Source organism: Akebia trifoliata, chromosome 9 (genome assembly GCF_017979445.1).
Source record: "Akebia trifoliata isolate Shusen 1 chromosome 9, ASM1797944v1, whole genome shotgun sequence".
In the NCBI taxonomy this organism is placed as follows: domain Eukaryota; kingdom Viridiplantae; phylum Streptophyta; class Magnoliopsida; order Ranunculales; family Lardizabalaceae; genus Akebia; species Akebia trifoliata.
In genome coordinates this window covers 2,561,528-2,580,845 of record NC_141383.1, presented here as the reverse complement: position 1 = coordinate 2,580,845, position 19,318 = coordinate 2,561,528, and the positions used below count along the sequence as shown (strand labels likewise).

General features: G+C 36.1%; 2 protein-coding genes and 1 long non-coding RNA gene across 9 annotated transcripts; 1 reads left to right on the top strand and 2 right to left on the bottom strand.

Moving 5' to 3' along the window:
- Positions 1–4,492: 4,492 nt before the first annotated feature.
- Positions 4,493–5,770, top strand: LOC147394057 (uncharacterized). The gene is made up of 3 exons (XR_015181266.1): positions 4,493–4,655; positions 4,844–4,981; positions 5,323–5,770. It is a non-coding gene; the product is annotated as an uncharacterized LOC147394057 (long non-coding RNA).
- Positions 5,771–6,758: 988 nt separating this feature from the next.
- LOC147394056 (ATP-dependent DNA helicase homolog MER3-like) lies at positions 6,759–9,095 on the bottom strand. Of its 6 annotated transcripts, none has more exons than XM_086453109.1 (8): positions 8,555–9,095; positions 8,343–8,409; positions 8,196–8,242; positions 7,915–7,952; positions 7,771–7,792; positions 7,460–7,672; positions 7,121–7,277; positions 6,759–7,038 (listed from the first exon to the last, which is right to left on the bottom strand). In XM_086453109.1, coding segments are annotated over exons 3-8 (465 nt in total). In that variant the 5' UTR covers positions 8,230–8,242; positions 8,343–8,409; positions 8,555–9,095; the 3' UTR covers positions 6,759–7,037. The 6 variants fall into 6 exon arrangements, with proteins under 6 accessions (XP_086309235.1, XP_086309237.1, XP_086309232.1 ...); XM_086453111.1 differs by having other exon boundaries at positions 8,343–8,388; XM_086453106.1 differs by having other exon boundaries at positions 7,915–8,242.
- Positions 9,096–13,724: 4,629 nt separating this feature from the next.
- On the bottom strand, positions 13,725–17,254 carry LOC147394055 (uncharacterized). Of its 2 annotated transcripts, XM_086454386.1 has the most exons (5): positions 16,896–17,254; positions 15,999–16,228; positions 14,260–14,328; positions 14,135–14,184; positions 13,725–14,031 (listed from the first exon to the last, which is right to left on the bottom strand). In XM_086454386.1, exons 2-5 carry the CDS (start codon positions 16,224–16,226, stop codon positions 13,920–13,922), a joined length of 459 nt encoding a protein of 152 aa, XP_086310512.1. In that variant the 5' UTR covers positions 16,227–16,228; positions 16,896–17,254; the 3' UTR covers positions 13,725–13,919. The 2 variants fall into 2 exon arrangements, with proteins under 2 accessions (XP_086310512.1, XP_086310513.1); XM_086454387.1 differs by lacking the exon at positions 16,896–17,254 and having other exon boundaries at positions 15,999–16,292.
- Between the last annotated feature and the right edge of the window lie 2,064 nt (positions 17,255–19,318).

Here is a 19,318-nt window from a genome sequence, read left to right as displayed (position 1 = left end):
GTCATTCTCTTACTCACCCTCCCAAATGTACTTTTGTTCTCCCATTGGCTTATTTCAAAATTCTACTTCCACCCCTACTTTATTTGTTATTTACAAATGAACCAAGATCTACTTTTTACCTACCACTCCACATTTACACATGTCACTCCCTTATTCACCCTCCCAAAAGTACTTTTGTTTTCTCACCTTTATTTACTAAAAAATCAAGGATCAAAGAATGTTTTTAGGGTTTCTTCACAAATGTCATCTTTGCCCTCATACAAATAAAAAATCCAAAAAGAAATAACCTAAACTTTGTGTCCATTCTCTTTATTTTTAAGGTTGGACCACTTTATCCCCAAAAGTTCTCCAAAAACTCTATAAATACCTTCATTTTCTATGAACAACTCATGCTCTCAAGTCCCCATTTCTCAACCTAAAACTCTACCAAAATCTCTACTCATCTATCATCTCCTAACCTTCAACTCTCTCACCCTTCAATTCTCAAGTTCATCTCTAAAGCTCAAGTTCATTCAAAACTTTAAAAAAGGACAAGGTGGGACAATAGTTATTTATTTATTTTTAAACTTGCATCTTCTTCTATCCCTCTCTTTTTATTTTTAGAAGCCTTTAGGATGTAATGGAGAACCCTCCTTCATCCCGAGTAGATTGAACATCAACCTTGGGCATGGAATGCTTTAGGCTGTTTGATTGAAAGGATGGAGGTTGAAGTCCTTTTTAACCCATTCTCATATCATGCATCATAATGTACACTATGCACACACATCACACATGTTTGGCTATGATGAAGAAATATGTAACACTCTTGATGAGGTTAAAACACTAAGTTTCTAGCTAAGCATGCATGCATTAAGGTTATAGATCTAAGAGAACTCCATTCATGAAACTTCTCTAAAATCCTAAACCAACATTTCAACTCATGCAAAGGTGTGTTGACTCCATAGAATATCTTCTCTCATAAGATATTTCTTATGTCAACACCAATATCAAATCCTCTTCTAAAGAGGTACATACACAACATGTGCACCCACCTACTCCATGCATCCCATGCATTTTACTTGTTATGCTAATCTTTTTTAAAAAACGGCCAACTTTAAAAGGTAACCACCTTAGGTGGAGAGAATGGGGTGCTTAACACCTTCCCCATTCTCTAATCGAACCCCCTTACCTAGATTTTAGGTAGACCATACCTTTTCCAAGAATGAGAGTCACTAAAATGTCATAAAAAAATGGTTTTCAAAAGAATCGATTCAGGTGCCCATTCACACTCATTTCCAAAAAAGAATGGTGGCGACTCCAAACCACGTAGCATTGAGGTTCAAAGATGAACATTCTCATGTCTACAAACTCAATAAAGACCTTGTGCTCACACACCCAATTAGAATAATTGAGTCATAATCGAGTCCACAAATCCATTAATTTAAGATGGTCATACTCTTGAGTTTCAAGAGAAGTCAAGCACATACGATTTTTTTTTTGTTGCTCCACATTGGTGCTTGTGAATTATGTTCAATACTCAATAATCCTTCAAGAAAAATGAGTTACATGATGTGTCTTGTTCCTGATATGTTTAAAAAAGAAGATCGAGAAAATCCCTTTATGAGAGATTTTGATTTTATTTTGAATTCTCAACCACTAAATTTGTGAGCATGGAACACAACACTAGGATGGAATAATCCAAAGTTCACGTTAATATTGATTAATTGTCTACAACTCATAATAAGAAAATGGAATAAAAAAGCTCAATAAAAAATCTATAATTAATATAAAAATATTAATTGGACTTCTTCTACCTTCAACCTGAGCTCAACCCGAATTGAAATCGGGTTAAGATATTCTAACCCTAGCTCAACTCATCTTCTATGTAACTCAGCTCAGGCTTGCCCATCGATCGGGTTGCGCCCGGGTAGAGTTCGGGCCAGCCTGCCTAAGTTTCAGCCCTAGGTTATAGGTGACATTTCAATTCCCTATAGTTCACAAGAGCATCAAGAAAATCGTGGGACACACACTTGAAGGGAGACTGTACAAGTTCTTAATAATTGTATTGAAATCTATTTTAAATGTTATTTCAAATATTTTTTCTTCTATTATTTGCAGTCAAATTCTTCCTCTTAATTGTGATAATATATATATACATATGATATATACAAAACTAAACATTGTGCCAAATAATTTGCAATATATAGGTGAAAAGTTTTGGAATGGGCTGATGTTTTGTGAGGATGATCTCTATGGTAAGAAGATCATCCTCACAAAATATTAGCTCATTCCGAAATTTATAACCCCATTAAAAGTGGTTTAAAAAAATAAGTTGGTCCACAATTCTTCAACTTGTAACTGTGGTCAGGTTCAAGGGATATATATCCACTGTTTATACTAATTGCACCCATTTACCTCTATGAATTCCACCCCAAAATTTGTTGTAAGTTAGTTCAGTGAGCACAAATGGTTGGTGCAACTGCAAAGAGCCTAATCCTATCTATATAATAAGATACAACTGTAAGGCCCACTTTTGTGAGGGATAAACTTCCATCCAGCGAGGATAAACATCTCATGCAATAACGATTTTCTTTTAGGCCACATTATTATCTTTCCTCATCACCCTCTCTACTTTTATTATATATATATATATATATATTTTTTTTTTTTTAACTCACTTTAATATTTTTCATCTTTTATGTTATAACCTCAAAAAAACCTTAATAATTTTCCTAATTTTGTTTGTTTGTTTGGTTGGTTGGTTTTTTTTTTTCACTTTTACCCCTTAATCTCAAAGAGGATACGGGTAAACTCTAATACATTAATGGAGTAATGATTTTCAGTCTCCCCCATGTGGGATGTGCAGATATGTATCCCGAGGCATAAAATCTATGATTCTAGCATATGCCGCATCAAGAGAATATTTTGAATATGCCACATGGGGGATCAGATTATCACGACTCATATTAATAAAATGAAAATATTGTCAGTGACCACGTGAACATGTCCATATCACAGAGTACCAAACCTTGATGGAGCAATAATTATATCAAGATTCATCTTTATATTTGGGGTCCACTGTATTTATTTCCTTTTGTTTTAAATCTTATCACCTTCACCTATAATTTAGTTGAAGAACTGCTATATAAATGCACCTCAGGAACAATTTGAGAGACACCACCAAGAAAATGGCTCACAAGTTTTCGATCAAATGTGAGATCAAGTGCCCTGCAGACAAATACTTTGGATTGCTTAAGAACAATCTAATGGATCTCATCAAGATCCACCCTGAGAATTACAAGAGTGTTGAAATACTTGAAGGAGATGGAAAGAGTGTAGGTTCTGTCAGGCTTTGGAAATATGTCTTAGGTAATTTGATGAAACGAAGGAGGATACAAAGGTAAAGCAGGCTGATTTCCGACAGCATACATGGAGAAACGCCATAGGATCCCCACCAGTAATACAAGCACTGAAGTTTTTTAGTAGCACACATTAACTAGTCAGAACTTTATGTATCTAAGGTAAACAAAGCACACTGTGTTGCTAATGTGTAAGGTGTTGGTCACTTGTACTAAATTCTTTTACTTCATATTCTTCTTACTGAACAAGATGAATATTAAGTTATGCTTTTGAATCTGGGCATGAGACAAGACAGAGACAACTTAGACGAGTGAAATCTGACTTTGAGGGATCCGAGAGAGATTTCCACTATGAATCAGCCATCCCAATGACTGGTCCAAAACAGTAGTCATCTTGTCCAAGACTTTGAAAAACTTGACCAGTATAGAACAGTTATATATGTAATTGATTCTTAAGAATTTAAATATTTGTAGGGTCCCTATCCGTGGCCAACAGTTTGGCAAACATTTTGGCAAACACTTTTTCAAAACATGGGTTAGAGGTCTTGGAATGGGCTGATTTTTGGTGAGGATGATCTCTACGGTGAGGAGATCATCCTCACCAAAAATCAGCTCATTCCAAAACTTCTAGCCCCATTTTACAAGTTGAAAAATCGTGAACCGTCCATTTTTTGTAAACCATTTTTGATGAGGTTAGAAGTTTTGGAATGGGCTGATTTTTGGTGATGATGATCTCCTCACCATATAGATCATCCTCACCAAAAATCAGCCCATTCCAAGACCTCTAACCCATGTTTTGAAAAATGTGTTTGCCAAAATGTTTGCCAAACTGTTGGCCATTGATCGCTACTCATATTTGTAATCCATATAAAATGAGATTTTGTGATTTTAGCATCTAATATTAGTTTACATACTGTCAGAGTCATCTTGGTCTCGGTGGTTGCTGAGATGATTCAAAATACTGAGATTAAAAATGATGTCTTGAGATGTGTTTGTGTTCTGTGCAGTCATTTGTTTCATTCTAGTTCCTTTATGAGTGATTTTAATTTACAATCAACAGCTTAATACATGGGCACAAATCACTCCATGTATCTGGATTATGTATAGATAGGGTTGTTTCGTGTAAAGTTTAACTTCCTTCTATTTGGAATTAGAACTGGTATTGCCTATCCAAAACGGAAGCAGAAAGTCAGGCTTTTGAGTATGCAAAGAGAAGTGAGCTCAATGTCGTAACAGTTTGTCCATCCCTTATCATCGGGCCAATGTTGCAATCCACAATGAATGCTAGTAGCTTGTTTCTTGTCAGACTTTTGACTGGTATTTCCTCCTATTATAGCTATCATTCTTATATATGTAGTTACATTGACGGATGCGGATATTTATTACTGTCAGCACCTTCATGTATCTATGTGACAACATCTCATGCTTTCTTATTGACTAACGTTTTCTTATGGAAATAGAACTCTGATGCTTATAATTATTCATTATTGCCAATAATCTATCAGATGGGTGTGAAACTCTGGAAAACAATGTTCGGATGATGGTAGACGTGCATGATGTGGCTAAAATATCTTTTCTATGTGATTAGTCATTGTCAAACACCATAGAAGGAGGAACCAGATGGCTGGTTAATAAATTCAAAGGTGACCTTTTCTTTGTAGTTCATTGACTAAAATTAATTCCTTGTAAGTTATAAGAAGCTATAGCTGCATGAATTGAACCACAATACACTAAAGGCATGCCAATATAATACCAAGTTCAATGCACTTTAGCCTTTATGACATAGTTGTGAGATGGTATGGAGATTAGGTGTTCTTTTACTTGAATAGTTTTATTTATGCTGTTTTGGTATTTTAATGGAATTGAATTGAGAATGTGAGTCATGTTTCCGAGTAGGATGGCATTGACATGTAACTTTTTTTCTTCTTCTTCTCTGAATAGGATTCTTCAACTTTTTAATGAAATGGAGATTTGGTTTTTACAGGGAAATTGCAAAAGCTACTGCCGGAGTTATGAAAGGAATATGACATGGCAGTAGGCATTTTTCCTCGAGATGCCCTCAACTACGAGTTCAATAAAGAGACAAAGAAGCTAACTGTATTTATACCTTGTGTATGTGAAGTCGGGTACAAGGATTCATCTGTCTTGCGTTTCTTTACCACTGTGACTGGGTATCTGGAGAAAGGAAAGCTAGCTGATATCTAGAGAGGCTTATGAGGTCCTAAAAGATGGCGTGTGTGTGCATAAGTTTTAGGAGGGTCTCTTTTAAATGGGTATCGATCTGTTGGAAAAATCTCTATTTTTGTGATGGTTGTAAAGTGTCCATCTATTGAGATTATATCTGTTTGTTTTTGTAATGTCTCCTAACAACAAATTGGATACTTATTAAGCCAATTGTCTAAAACTTATGAAATGCTTGTTTTTAAGGCTCATGATGGAGTTGGTCTATACATACTTAACTCCACCTTGTGGAGTGTATTATCTATATGGGTGACTCTAACTTGATTTCTCAAAATGCTTGTTTGTTGTTACGCATGTTTGAAGTCTGGATCAAACCAAACCAAATAATTTGCCATGTCCTATGGGATAGGTTTGTTCGTTGAGAAAGTGAAGCAATGTGTGGCATCAGGTTTGGACCCATTCAATAACATACAAAACCTTGTGATGGATATGTATAACAAACCTATCATAGCCCAACCTTTGAACATGAGTGGTGGTTGCCTGTGTTTTTATCCAGACCTAGGAATTAGAGACCTGGATTATGTGTCATATGGGGGAGTTAGCTTCTAGTCATTTTTTCTGCCCCTTATTAGCTTGTATTGTATTTCGGCTTTTAATACACAACAAAAGTTTAATTAAAGAACACAATTTACAACTTATCCTTCACAATAGACTGATTTTTTTTGCCTTCTAAAAAATAAAAATTCATAAAGTCGATACTTTGCCTAACTGTATATCGACCGAGTGAAACTGATTTTGTTACAAAATCCAGTCAAACTTTAGTCAGTCCTCCTCAGTTTGGGAGGAGCAGAACCTTTCCCTTTTCACAGCGTGTTTGGACCACATTTTGGTGAATATTTGTGGTACCTCCATTTGTGGAATGGAAGAATTGTTAAGTATATTTTTTGTTCTTGGTGTTGCTCACACACTCTTGGCCCTCTCCCTCCATTTATAAATATATGCACTATCTAATGATCAAGAACTGATCAAAAAGTATTTGACAAGTGTAAAAGGTGACAAATTTATCAACGTGAAAACTGTTTGATATCGCGTTAAGGACTATTTTGGGGTGGAAGGAATTAAGTTAGACCTTAACCTTAAACATTTTTGGAACATGGGTCAAGACGAGAGGTTCATGCAATCAATATTGTGTTCTTTCTCAGTTATTCCAAACTGAAATGTATATGATGATGCCCTTCATTGGTATAAAATAAGTTTGCTATCTGAAAAGACCAATGAGTTGCCTTTAGTAACCTTTGTTGCCTTTTGTTCATGATATTAGAAAACAAAGAAAATAATACAACTCATACATGTATATATGCATGAATTAGATTTGTAAAGTTGCAACCAATAGTCTGCCTGACTCCATTGCTGAGCGTGTTTCCGAAGGAGCTCAACCAATAGTTCCCCTGCACCTTCCCATGGAACATCAACCAATGTTGGGCATCCTTGTACTCCTTTCTTTCGAGCATCACACAACCTAAATGGACAAAATAGGTTCATGCTAAAGCACTTATTCCTTAGAAGAATAAACCCGAACAGAAAAAAGAAGTTCAACATACTAGTACTGTGTTGATTTGATTACTACTGTATGTGTTGGTAAGTTGATTCCATGTGCAAGAGTATTAGTAGTGCATAGAATTTGAACATCTCCCCTAAGGAAAAGGCCTTCAATGAGGTTTCGATCCTTCATACAAAGCCCACCATTGTGATAACCAACTGCAAATAACACAAGCTTATCATTGAAGACATAACTTGAAATAAAGTACAACAATACTCATTTCCTAGGGTAAGAGTTATCAGTATCAACTAAAGGGTTAAGAGACACCCCTAATCAAACAAGGAAAACAAGAGGCATGGATGATAGGAGGAAGGAAACTCAATAATCATTTAGTATGTACCAGCTAAAAGAACACATGATTGCATTTGTTTATCGCTGAATGACAGTGAAACTTCCTTTAGCCTTTCTTGTTGTTCCTTGCATTTTATTAATGGATTCAAATGGCCAAAGGTCATTGCTGTCCGAGAGAGCTGTAGTGCTGCTTCTTGTGCTCCTTTTCTGGTGGAACAGAAAACCAAGGCAGATTGTCCTCTTGAGTGTTGCATAAGAATATCTGCAACCAAGTTTTTGCACATAATTCTATGGAAGTGAAAAAGATGAGAAGATGCAAAAAAAGAGAATCAACATAACTGTCTCTTAAACCCTGCTTACCAAAAACATAGTTTTGGAGGTGCTGGATAATAAAACAAGATATTAAAATAGTCAGATGGAAGTGACAAAGGTATAAGAGGACATTTCCAGAATTCTAATTTTCAACTACAATTACCAAAGATATCGACAAGTTTAAGCAATTACCTTTTCAAATAAGAAGTCATTTTTTGCTGGAGCATAGCCTGCAGAGAAGGAAATTGTGAGAACAAATGAAACAATAGGATTGAGACTTAAGATATTATCCATTCACTAGATATTGCTTGAATCCTCATGAAACAAAGAATTAAATAAAATGAAGTCTTGATGCTACAATTTATATCTTAGTAAGAAAGTTCCTTTTCTAATTTTATGAGGACAAATGGAGGAACTCCACTTTAAATGAAACCATAATCTAGAAGGGAAACACGAAAATGATTGATGTATACCAAATACTCGGGTGGTCAATTGTACAGGACTCATTTCTTCTCCAAATCTGCATAACAAACATTAAAAGGCGAAACAAAATTAACTTGCTGCTGCATTTGCATTGAAGAAAACAAGAGCTTGTTTATATCAGTCATATAAAGAGGAACCTTTTAATTCCTTGGACCAGAACCAGAAGCCATTCCGCTGCTGAGACTAATAAAAATACAATGAAGTCTACATGAGGGGATTAAAATCTGCCTAAATCAATTGGGCAAACCAATTGGGGATTAAAGTAACAAGCTAACCAATCCCTTCTAAAATTCTGAACATGAAATTAAAAAAAAATTAAAAAACTAATTAAGGGTTTCTGATTTCTTACCTTTGACAGAGATCGAATTTGTGATTTCTTTGGAACGAATTAGAGAGAGAAAGAGTGTGACGAAGTTTTGCAAATCTACAGAGAATCGAATCCGTCCAAATCTACAGAGAATTGAAAATGCCCATATCTACAGAGAATTGAAAATGTCTAAATCGATGAGGAAGAAGATGTCTTCGTCTTCATCGTAAACTGACGGTTTCAAAAGCCGTAAACCGATGTTGCAGAGAAACGAAGAACGAAGTTGAGATCTGTTTTTGTTTTTACGGGGAGGTGAGTCTAATCGATCTCGATGAGGAAGAAGAAGTCTTCGTCGTAGTCATAGTCGTAAATCGCTGTAAATGACGAGAGAGAGAGAGAGTTGTCTTCGTCTTCATCGTAAATCGAAGACGATCTCTGCAATCTCTCGAGAAGAGGAAGTTGAGAACAGGAACGAGGAAGAAGACGATCTCTGCGATCTGTCGATTTGTTTTTGTCAAAGAGGATGTTTCAGAGAGGGCTTCGAATGCAGAGATCAAAGCGAAGAAGATGAAGTAGAAGAACTTGTTTTCTGTTCGATCTGTGTTACGGGGAGGTAGTTGTAAATTTTAAAACTTCATCGTTTTAAAAATGGGTCGCGAGCTAGACCATAGATTTAACGAATATCGAATGGTTGAAATTGTGAATCGAGATGTGCGTCGCAATGTGTGTCGTAAGAACCCGATCCATATATATATATATATATGGGAAATGTTCAGCACCCTAAGTTTTACCACACACTTTAACAAACGTTTTTTGTCCTACATAGGTTAGAAGTTTTGGAATGAGCTGATTTTTGGTGAGGATGATCTCTATGATTAGAAGATCATCCTCCCCAAAAATCAGCCCATTCCGAAATGTTTAGCCCCATGTTTACACGTTGAAAAATCGTAGACCGTCCATTTTTTGTAAATCAATTTTGATGGGGTTAGAAGTTTTGGAATGAGCTGATTTTTGGTGAGGATGATCTCCTCACCATAGAGATCATCCTCACCAAAAATCAGCTCATTCCGAAACTTCTAACCCATGTAAGACAAAACGCGTTTGTTAAAGTGTGGTAAAACTAATGGTGGCGAACGGGACCCTATATATATATATATATATATATATATATATATATATGGGAAATGTTCAGCACCCTAAGTTTTACCACACACTTTAACAAACGTTTTTTGTCCTACATGGGTTAGAAGTTTTGGAATGGGCTGATTTTTGGTGAGAATGATCTCTATGATTAGAAGATCATCCTCCCCAAAAATCAGCCCATTCCGAAATGTTTAGCCCTATGTTTACACGTTGAAAAATTGTGGACCGTCCATTTTTTGTAAACCATTTTTGATGGGGTTAGAAGTTTTGGAATGAGCTGATTTTTGGTGAAGATGATCTCCTCACCATAGAGATCATCCTCACCAAAAATCAGCTCATTCCGAAACTTCTAACCCATGTAAGACAAAACGCGTTTGTTAAAGTGTGTGGTAAAACTTAGGGTGCCGAACGGGACCCTATATATATAGGGTCTCATTCTACAACAAACATTTTGACAAACATTTTGGCAAAACATTTTTCAAAACATGGGTTAGAGGTTTTGGAATGGGCTGATTTTTGGTGGGGATGATCTCTACGGTGAGGAGATCATCCACACCAAAAATCAGCCCATTCCAAAACTTCTAGCCTCAGTTTACAAGTTGAAAAATCGTGGACCGTCCATTTTTTGTAAACCATTTTTTATGGGGTAAGAAGTTTTGGAATGGGCTGATTTTTGGTGATGATGATCTCCTCACCGTAGAGATCATCCTCACAAAAAATCAGCTTATTCCAAAACCTCTAACTCATGTTTTGAAAAATGTTTTGCCAAAATGTTTGTCAAAATGTTTGTTGTTGAACATTTCCCATATATATATGGGTCCCTATCCGTGGCCAACAGTTTGGCAAACACTTTTTCAAAACATGGGTTAGAGGTCTTGGAATGGGCTGATTTTTGGTGAGGATGATCTTTACGGTGAGGAGATCATCCTCACCAAAAATCAGCTCATTCCAAAACTTCTAGCCCCATTTTACAAGTTGAAACATCGTGAACCGTCCATTTTTAGTAAACCATTTTTGATGAGGTTAGAAGTTTTGGAATGGGCTGATTTTTGGTGATGATGATCTCCTCACCATATAGATCATCCTCACCAAAAATCAGCCCATTCCAAGACCTCTAACCCATGTTTTGAAAAATGTGTTTGCCAAAATGTTTGCCAAACTGTTGGCCATTGAACGCTACTCTATATATATATATGGGAAATGTTCAACAACAAACATTTTGGCAAAACATTTTTCAAAACATGGGTTAGAGGTTTTGGAATGGGCTGATTTTTGGTGAGGATGATCTCTACGGTGAGGAGATCATCATCACCAAAAATCAGCCCATTCCAAAACTTCTAACCACATCAAAAATGGTTTACAAAAAATGGATGGTCCATGATTTTTCAACTTGTAAACTGGGGCTAGAAGTTTTGGAATGGGCTGATTTTTGGTGAGGACGATCTCCTCACCGTAGAGATCATCCTCACAAAAAATCAGCCCATTCCAAAACCTCTAACCCATGTTTTGAAAAATGTTTTGCCAAAATGTTTGTCAAAATGTTTGTTGTTGAATGGGACCCTATATATATATATATATATATATATATGGGAAATGTTCAGCACCCTAAGTTTTACCACACACTTTAACAAATGTTTTTTGTCCTACATGGGTTAGAAGTTTTGGAATGAGCTGATTTTTGGTGAGGATGATCTCTATGATTAGAAGATCATCCTCCCCAAAAATCAGCCCATTCCGAAATGTTTTAGCCCCATGTTTACACGTTGAAAAATCGTGGACCGTCCATTTTTTGTAAATCAATTTTGATGGGGTTAGAAGTTTTGGAATGAGCTGATTTTTGGTGAGGATGATCTCCTCACCATAGAGATCATCCTCACCAAAAATCAGCTCATTCCGAAACTTCTAACCCATGTAAGACAAAACGCGTTTGTTAAAGTGTGTGGTAAAACTAAGGGTGGCGAACGGGACCCTATATATATATATATATATATGGGTCCCGTTCGGCACCCTACAACGTAACAAACAATTTGACAAACATTTTGGAGCCGTCGGATATATAGAGATCGGACGGACGAGATTCACTTAAACACGTTCTAACGTGTAATTTAAAACTTTTAAGTTAATTACACGTCATACTTCTACTTTCCATTAATTAGTGTCTCCTCCCTCTCTCTTTAAAAAAAAAAAAAAACAGAGAGTGAGAACTCTCTCATTCTCTCTCTCAATGGAACTCGATAGCACCCTCTCTCTTACTCTCTCAAACCCTCTCACCTGAACAAAAATGGTGCTTGGATGGGCAGTAGCTTTGAGGAGATAATCAGTAGCCCAATGAATGGCCACCCTTGCGTTCTGTAACTCGCCCTTCATCAACCCACCAAACTCAATCACACTCCATGAACCCATAGTGGTTGTGAAAGCCATTGGAAACCCAAACTTCACATTGTCCCCTGCATCATAATACCCTCTTATTTTGAGAGAGAGGGTTTCAATTCGATCAAGAATGAGATCGTGAGAGAGTGTGAAAGAGAGTGAAATCGGACGGATGATTGAGAATGAGAGAGTGAGAGAGTGAGAGAGAGTGTGAGAGAGAGAGAATGAGAGTGTGTGAGAGAGAGAATGAGGAACTGGGAGTCTCCAATACGGGGGTGTTATTTTCTCTCAAACGGTTTGTTATTTTTAACTTTATTTCAGTTGATTATTTCTTTTTTGTGTGAAATCATCTTATTTTAGGCACTTTCAGTTCCTCTGGCTGTCGATGAGTAGATTGGGAGTTGTGACCGAAGGATGCTGTGTTTTATGGAATAATTTTCGTTGTTTGTGATTGCAAAACGCATTTGTTTTTTGTTTTTTTCGATTTGTCTTTTTTTTTTTTTTTGGGGGGGGGGGGCTTGGTCCCCTTTTATCTGCAGAAAAAATAAAACGGTCAAATGTTTTGAGATCCAATAAATAATTATACTCAAATGTCAATTTTCTTTTCTCCATTTTCCTCCAGTGTTGTGCTGTGCTGTTGTGCATTTCCATAGTTGATGAATTCCTTGATTGAACCGACTGTTAGTTCCAAAGATAGCAGATTTGCAAATTCCTTTCCTTTATTTGTTCTTCTCATTAGCAATTTATGAATTCCTTTGGCTAATATTTACTCAACTTTTTATAACAAAATTCTCCCTCACCTTCATAAAATTTTTCAAGTACACAAAATACAATCCAGTCCATGAATGGTCCATCTATTCGTGAAGACAAGTGAATGATGGAGAATCTCATACTCAAAATTTCGGATATTTGTGAAGACAGTGAATAATGGTGAATGACATACTCAAAATTTTGGAGACTTAGATCTATTTTAATTTCTTCCAATTTGATCAGTGGTCCACTTAAATCTTCATTGTTTTCACTTTCACTTTCACATTACAAGTCCCTTCTTAGAATCAAAATTTAATTTATGCTTGTATAGTTGTAATATCTTCATTTGTTTTCACTTTCACATTAGAAGTCCCTTTTCAAAATTTATACTTCTTGTATAATTGTAATATTGAAATGGAGAATAAATAAATAAAAAAGAACATTTTTTTTCCTTATTTGATCGAATTGAAAGAAATTAAATTTTGAAATGGCACTATGATATTTACAATTGATTATGCTCTTATCAACAAATCTTTTGTATATTTTTAGAGAACTGCTATTAACATGCCAACTTTTACTTATAACACACCCCTATACTTATGTAAACTACTACTCGATTTCAAAAGGATTGGTGTGTTGTAAGTAAAAGTAAGTTTGGCTATAGATCTTTCTTTTTTCAAAGAATGAGGATATAATTGCACTTTGAAGGATTCAGTGACCAATATTCATGCAACCTTTTAAGGTTTTGCTACTATTACACTATTGTTGCTCAATGTTGCAATGGTTACATTTATAACTATCATTTCTCTATAAAACATACTTTTTATCAACATGGATCATGAAAGATTTTCAAGATCAGAAAGCTGCTAAGATTTAAAATTTCTACGGATTTTCATAACTCAATAGTTAATTATGAAATTTGATCTAATAACATTGCAGCAGCCTCAAAACAAACTCCCATCATGATTCCACGATTGCATCTATTTAAACACCCATACAGAATTTAAAACTATTACCCTTTCTACATGTAATGCAAATTGACTAGATGCCAAAATTGCACATATTTAGCCTAGAGATTTCACCAACATTCCTAATGTAGAAGCTAACATCATAAGACAGCTGAAGATGTGGATTCCTTATAGTGTTAGGAGACCCTAACGACATTAAGTTCCAGTTGTGTCACAGCCGCATTGATTGCATCGATCACCTCCATCTTCCCTTGGCTCACTGCTTCATCCATTGGCGTCCGCTCAAAGCTAACCAACACCCAACATCACAAGCATTAAAGATTAAACAAAGAGCATCTTTAATACACTAATAATGGCTTCAGAATTTGTTTTCAGGGTGGAAAATACATACCAACTTAGAATGGTTACATTCGCTCCTGCCAGAATCAAATTCTTAACCACCTGAGAGAACATCTATCACTAAATTTGCATGAGGGATCAAATTGACAACCACAAGTAGGGAAGCAGGACTATCACCTCGATATGCCCATTGAGGCAAGCCCAATGAAGAGGTGTATTTTTCTCCACATTAGAAGCATTTAGATCCTGCATCACAGAATGAACTCTCAAACACAGGTTCTCTAAAATGATTTGAGAAATTTTGGAGGACTTGAAAATTGTATATAAAGTATTAGAAAAACTATGTCGTGTTCCAGGCACAGATATTACTTTGGTCTTTAAGAACCAAAACTCAGACAAATCTCTCATCAGCCAATATAATAATTCATCAAAAAGATGTAAAACATAATTCATTTAGGAAAAATAAAAATTTCAAAAGACATTGGAAGGCAAAGAATTTTTTACCCAAAAACAGAAAGGATATGGAACCAATACAAGGTGTAAAAGACAAGCACACTTTAAATTGAAGTAGTCGATATGGATAAGGGTAAGAAAATATGTTGTATTCAGGTAACATTGATACCAACAGTGAGGCACCCAATAATAGAAGCAAAGAGAAATCCTCACCACTCCATTTTCCTTTGTAACATTCTTCTCATTACTTTGGCTGCCATTATACAATAGCCATTATCTCATATAGTAATATTGTTGCACTTCCCTATTTTGGATAAACAAGCAAGCCAAAGGTAGGTTGTAGTCTGTTGGTGAAGTTTCGCAAGATGTTACCTTACACTCAAGCAGTTCTTGTCTTTGACTAAGTGTTGATTGTCACCTTCTACCACTTGGAAGAAGAAGCATGCTATACACAAGGGGCCACAAACCCATGATGTACCACAGTGACACAAGCACCTCATTCATTCTAAACCCATCATCACCCTTCAAATTAAGGAGCTTTTCCAAGAAATACATGTCCCTAGACTGGAGAAAGTTCCAAAGTTAACATATATAAAACAAAACAAGAAAAAAGTGAAACAAAGAGCAATTTGAGATTATATTGTGGGAATGATCAATAGTTCAGCTCTAGTAGGCAGCATATACAATCTACACATAGCATTCCATAAAACTCTCACTTGTAACGCAGAGGGAATCATTCACCAGATGGTCTTAGACGATAGCACAGTGGTTGACATATTGCAATGCAACCTTGAGGTCCTCAGTTCAAGAATGGTTTTAAAACTCATTTTCACGTCTCATCTCGTCCATGAATGAGACTGAATCATCTTGGACGAGTTTTCTGATACGTTTAAGCCACCTCGTTCAACAATGAGAAAAATGAACCACAGTTTTAAATCTCTTCCGACACGTTTGACTTGTCTATCCTCGTTGGTGGACGATACCGAGATGCATCGGACAAGTCATCTCGGTCTCGGGCTAGATTTTAAAACCATGGGTTCAAGTCCAGCTTACTAATAAAAAATAAAAAAAAATTCACCACTTGATGGCTGCAAATCATGATTAAAAAAAAAAAAAAAGCTAAATATTTCCCACTTCTAGTATCTTTCAACATTTACTATTTTAAAAAATTATTGAAAGTCAGGAGGAACAAAAAGAATAAAAACAGAAAGTAAATTAGTCAAACCAAATAAAACAATGCCAATTCCACAAAAATGCTTGTGAATGAACTGGACTGTTTTTTTTTTTGTAGTTTTTCATCAGACATGAAGCAATGTTCGAATTTCTACTTAGCAATGAGACACACAACAAGATGATTAAAGAAGAAATTAAACTAATCAACCAACAACACCACAACAATTAAACCAACAAACAGATAGAGAAAGTATATATTTCATCCAAATTTTTAAAGCAAAGGGGCGTACCGGAGTTTGGTTGGGTGTGAGCATAAAAACATAGTACATTAGTGCAGCCCACAAGCCAAAGAGAATAATTGAAGTTGTCCAGTCTCCTCCATCCCCACCAGTTCCATTATCAAGCTTATTGTTCGTAAGTTGTGCAGCATTTAGCAGTGTACCATCCAAGAATTCAATGAAGTATGTTATAATGATGAACACAAAACCAGACTCCACTAGGCTGTAACTGCAAACCATACCTGCAGTAGAGATGCAATACCAATAGTTAAACAAATCTTCAAACCAGCCAACTGTTGAAGTATGAGTCAAGGCTTTGAAAGGTGACAACTTTCCATGGAACTTGGAGGATATGGTTGCAAAATGTTACACTTATTTCTTAGCTACCCAACAAATTCAGAATTTTCACAAACAAAATTTAACTTCCACTCTGGCATGATGAGTCTCCCTCTGGTATGTTGTTTGGTAATTTAATTTGTACACCAATTTAGTTTAAATTTTCGTTGCATAATTAACAGATATTTTAGAGAAATTTACAAAGTGAATCAAACAACTGATACAAACTCAAAAAAAAAATTAAAAATCAATGGTTCTCCACAAAGTTAAGCATTTAGAGAATTTTAAAATGGGGTTTCACATGGATAACAATTAAGGATTTAATTTAAACACTAGAACTACAATCTTCTCAACAGAGAGATGTTTTTTTCAAATAATTCTTACTAAAATAGAATCAAAACCACTTCTACAAACTCAAAAAAAAATCGCTCAATAGGTTGAACTAAAATAGAATCAAAACCATTTTTCTACCTAGAAACCAGATGTAATTTCAATGAAGTTCTTAATTTGAATCAATAATATAAGAAAAACCCATATTAGCATTCAAGAAAGTATTGAAAATTCAGACAGTACCTGTCTTCGTCGAGAGGGAGTTGCAACACACGTGAGCGAGAGTTGCAGAGAGAGAAGAGAGGAATTTTGCAGCGAAAGCCGTTCGTGCGAGGGCGAGGTAGTTGCAGCGACGAAAAGGGCGAGAGAGAATGAAAGAGTGAGAGAGAGAGTTTCAGTGAGAGAGAGGGTTTGACAGAACTCATTGTTATTTCGTTCGATCGGGTTTAAACGAGAGAGAATGAGAGAGTAAGGGAGTGAGCGAATGAGAGAATGAGAGAGTGAGAGAGAGGGTTTCGGCTGCGATGAAGTTCGAAGAGAAAAGGGAAAAGGGATCGAGAGATCGAAGAGAACTCTCTGTTCGTTTCTGTCGGGTTTAAAGAGAAGAGGGACTTCGCACTAATTAACTTAATTTAGAGGGATGGCGTTGTAATATATATAAGTTATATCGTTTAAGTTAAATAGCGCCGAGATTCAATCGCGTCCCTTAGATCACGTTATATCAAACGGTCCGAAAATGTTTGCCAAACAGTTTGCCATTAGCCAACGAACGGGACCCTCTATATATATATATATATGGATCCTGTTCAGCAACAAACATTTTGGCAAAACATTTTTCAAAACATGGGTTAGAGGTTTTGGAATGGGCTGATTTTTGGTGAGGATGATCTGACGGTCCACGATTTTTCAACTTGTAAACTGGGGCTAGAAGTTTTGGAATGGTCTGATTTTTGGTGAGGATGATCTCTACGGTGAGGAGATCATCCTCACCAAAAATCAGACCATTCCAAAACTTCTAGTCCCAGTTTACAAGTTGAAAAATCTTGGACCGTCCATTTTTTGTAACCCATTTTTGATGGGGTTAGAAGTTTTGGAATGGGCTGATTTTTGGTGATGATGATCTCCTCACCGTAGAGATCATCCTCACCAAAAACCAGTTCATTCCAAAACCTCTAACCCATGTTTTGAAAAATGTTTTGCCAAAATGTTTGTCAAAATGTTTGTTGCTGAACATTTCCTTATATATATATATATATATATATATATATATATGGGTCCCGTTCAGCAACAAACATTTTGACAAACATTTTGGCAAAACATTTTTCAAAACATGGGTTAGAGGTTTTGGAATGAGCTGATTTTTTGTGAGGATCATCTCTACGGTGAGGAGATCATCCTCACCAAAAATCAGCCCATTCCAAAACTTCTAGCCCTAGTTTACAAGTTGAAAAATTGTGGATCGTCCATTTCTTGTAAATCATTTTTGATGGGGTTAGAAGTTTTGGAATGGGCTGATTTTTAGTGAGGATGATCTCCTCACTGTAGAGATCATCCTCACTAAAAATCAGCTCATTCCAAAACCTCTAACCCATGTTTTGAAAAATGTTTTGCCAAAATGTTTGTTGCTGAACATTTCCCTATATATATATATATGGGTCCCGTTCAGCACCCTAAGCTTTACCACACACTTTAACAAACGTGTTTTGTCTTACATGGGTTAGAAGTTTTGGAATGGGCTGATTTTTGGTGAGGATGATCTCTATGATGAGAAGATCATCCTCACCAAAAATCAGCTCATTCCAAAACTTCTAACCCCATCAAAAATGATGTACAAAAAATGGACGGTCCACAATTTTTCAACATGTAAACATGGGGCTAAACATTTCGGAATGGGCTGATTTTTGGGGAGGATGATCTTCTAATCATAGAGATCATCACCAACAAAAATCAGCCCATTCCAAAACTTCTAACCCATGTAGGACAAAAAACGTTTGTTAAAGTGTGTGGTAAAACTTAGGGTGTTGAACATTTCCCTATATATATACATAGGGGACGGTTCAGCAGCCCTAAAGTTTGCCAAGTTTGGTGCCAAACAGTTTTCAAAATATGGGTTAAAAGCTTTGGAATGAGCTGATTTTTTGTGATGATGATCTCTATGATGAGGAGATCATCCTCACCAAAAATCAGCCTATTCCAAAACTTCTAACCCCATCAAAAGTGATTTACAAAAATTGGACGGTCCACGATTCTACAACTTGTAAACTATGGTTAGAAGTTTCAAAATAAGCTGATTTTTTGTGACGATGATCTTTTCACCGTAGAGATCATCCTCACAAAAAATCCGCCTATTCCAAAACTTCTAACCCCATCTAAAGTGATTTACAAAAAATGTTTGGCACCAAACTTGGCAAACTTTAGGACTGCCAAACTGCTCTCATATCTATATATATATGGGTAGCGTTCAATGGCAAACTTTTTTGCAAAACATTTTTCAAAACATGAGTTAGAAGTTTTGGAATGGGCTGATTTTTGGTGAGGATGATCTCTACGGTGAGGAGATCCTCCTCACCGAAAATCAGCCCATTCCAAAACTTCTAACCCATGTTTACAAGTTGAAAAATCGTGGACCGTCCATTTTTTGTAAACTGTTTTTTATGGGGTTAGAA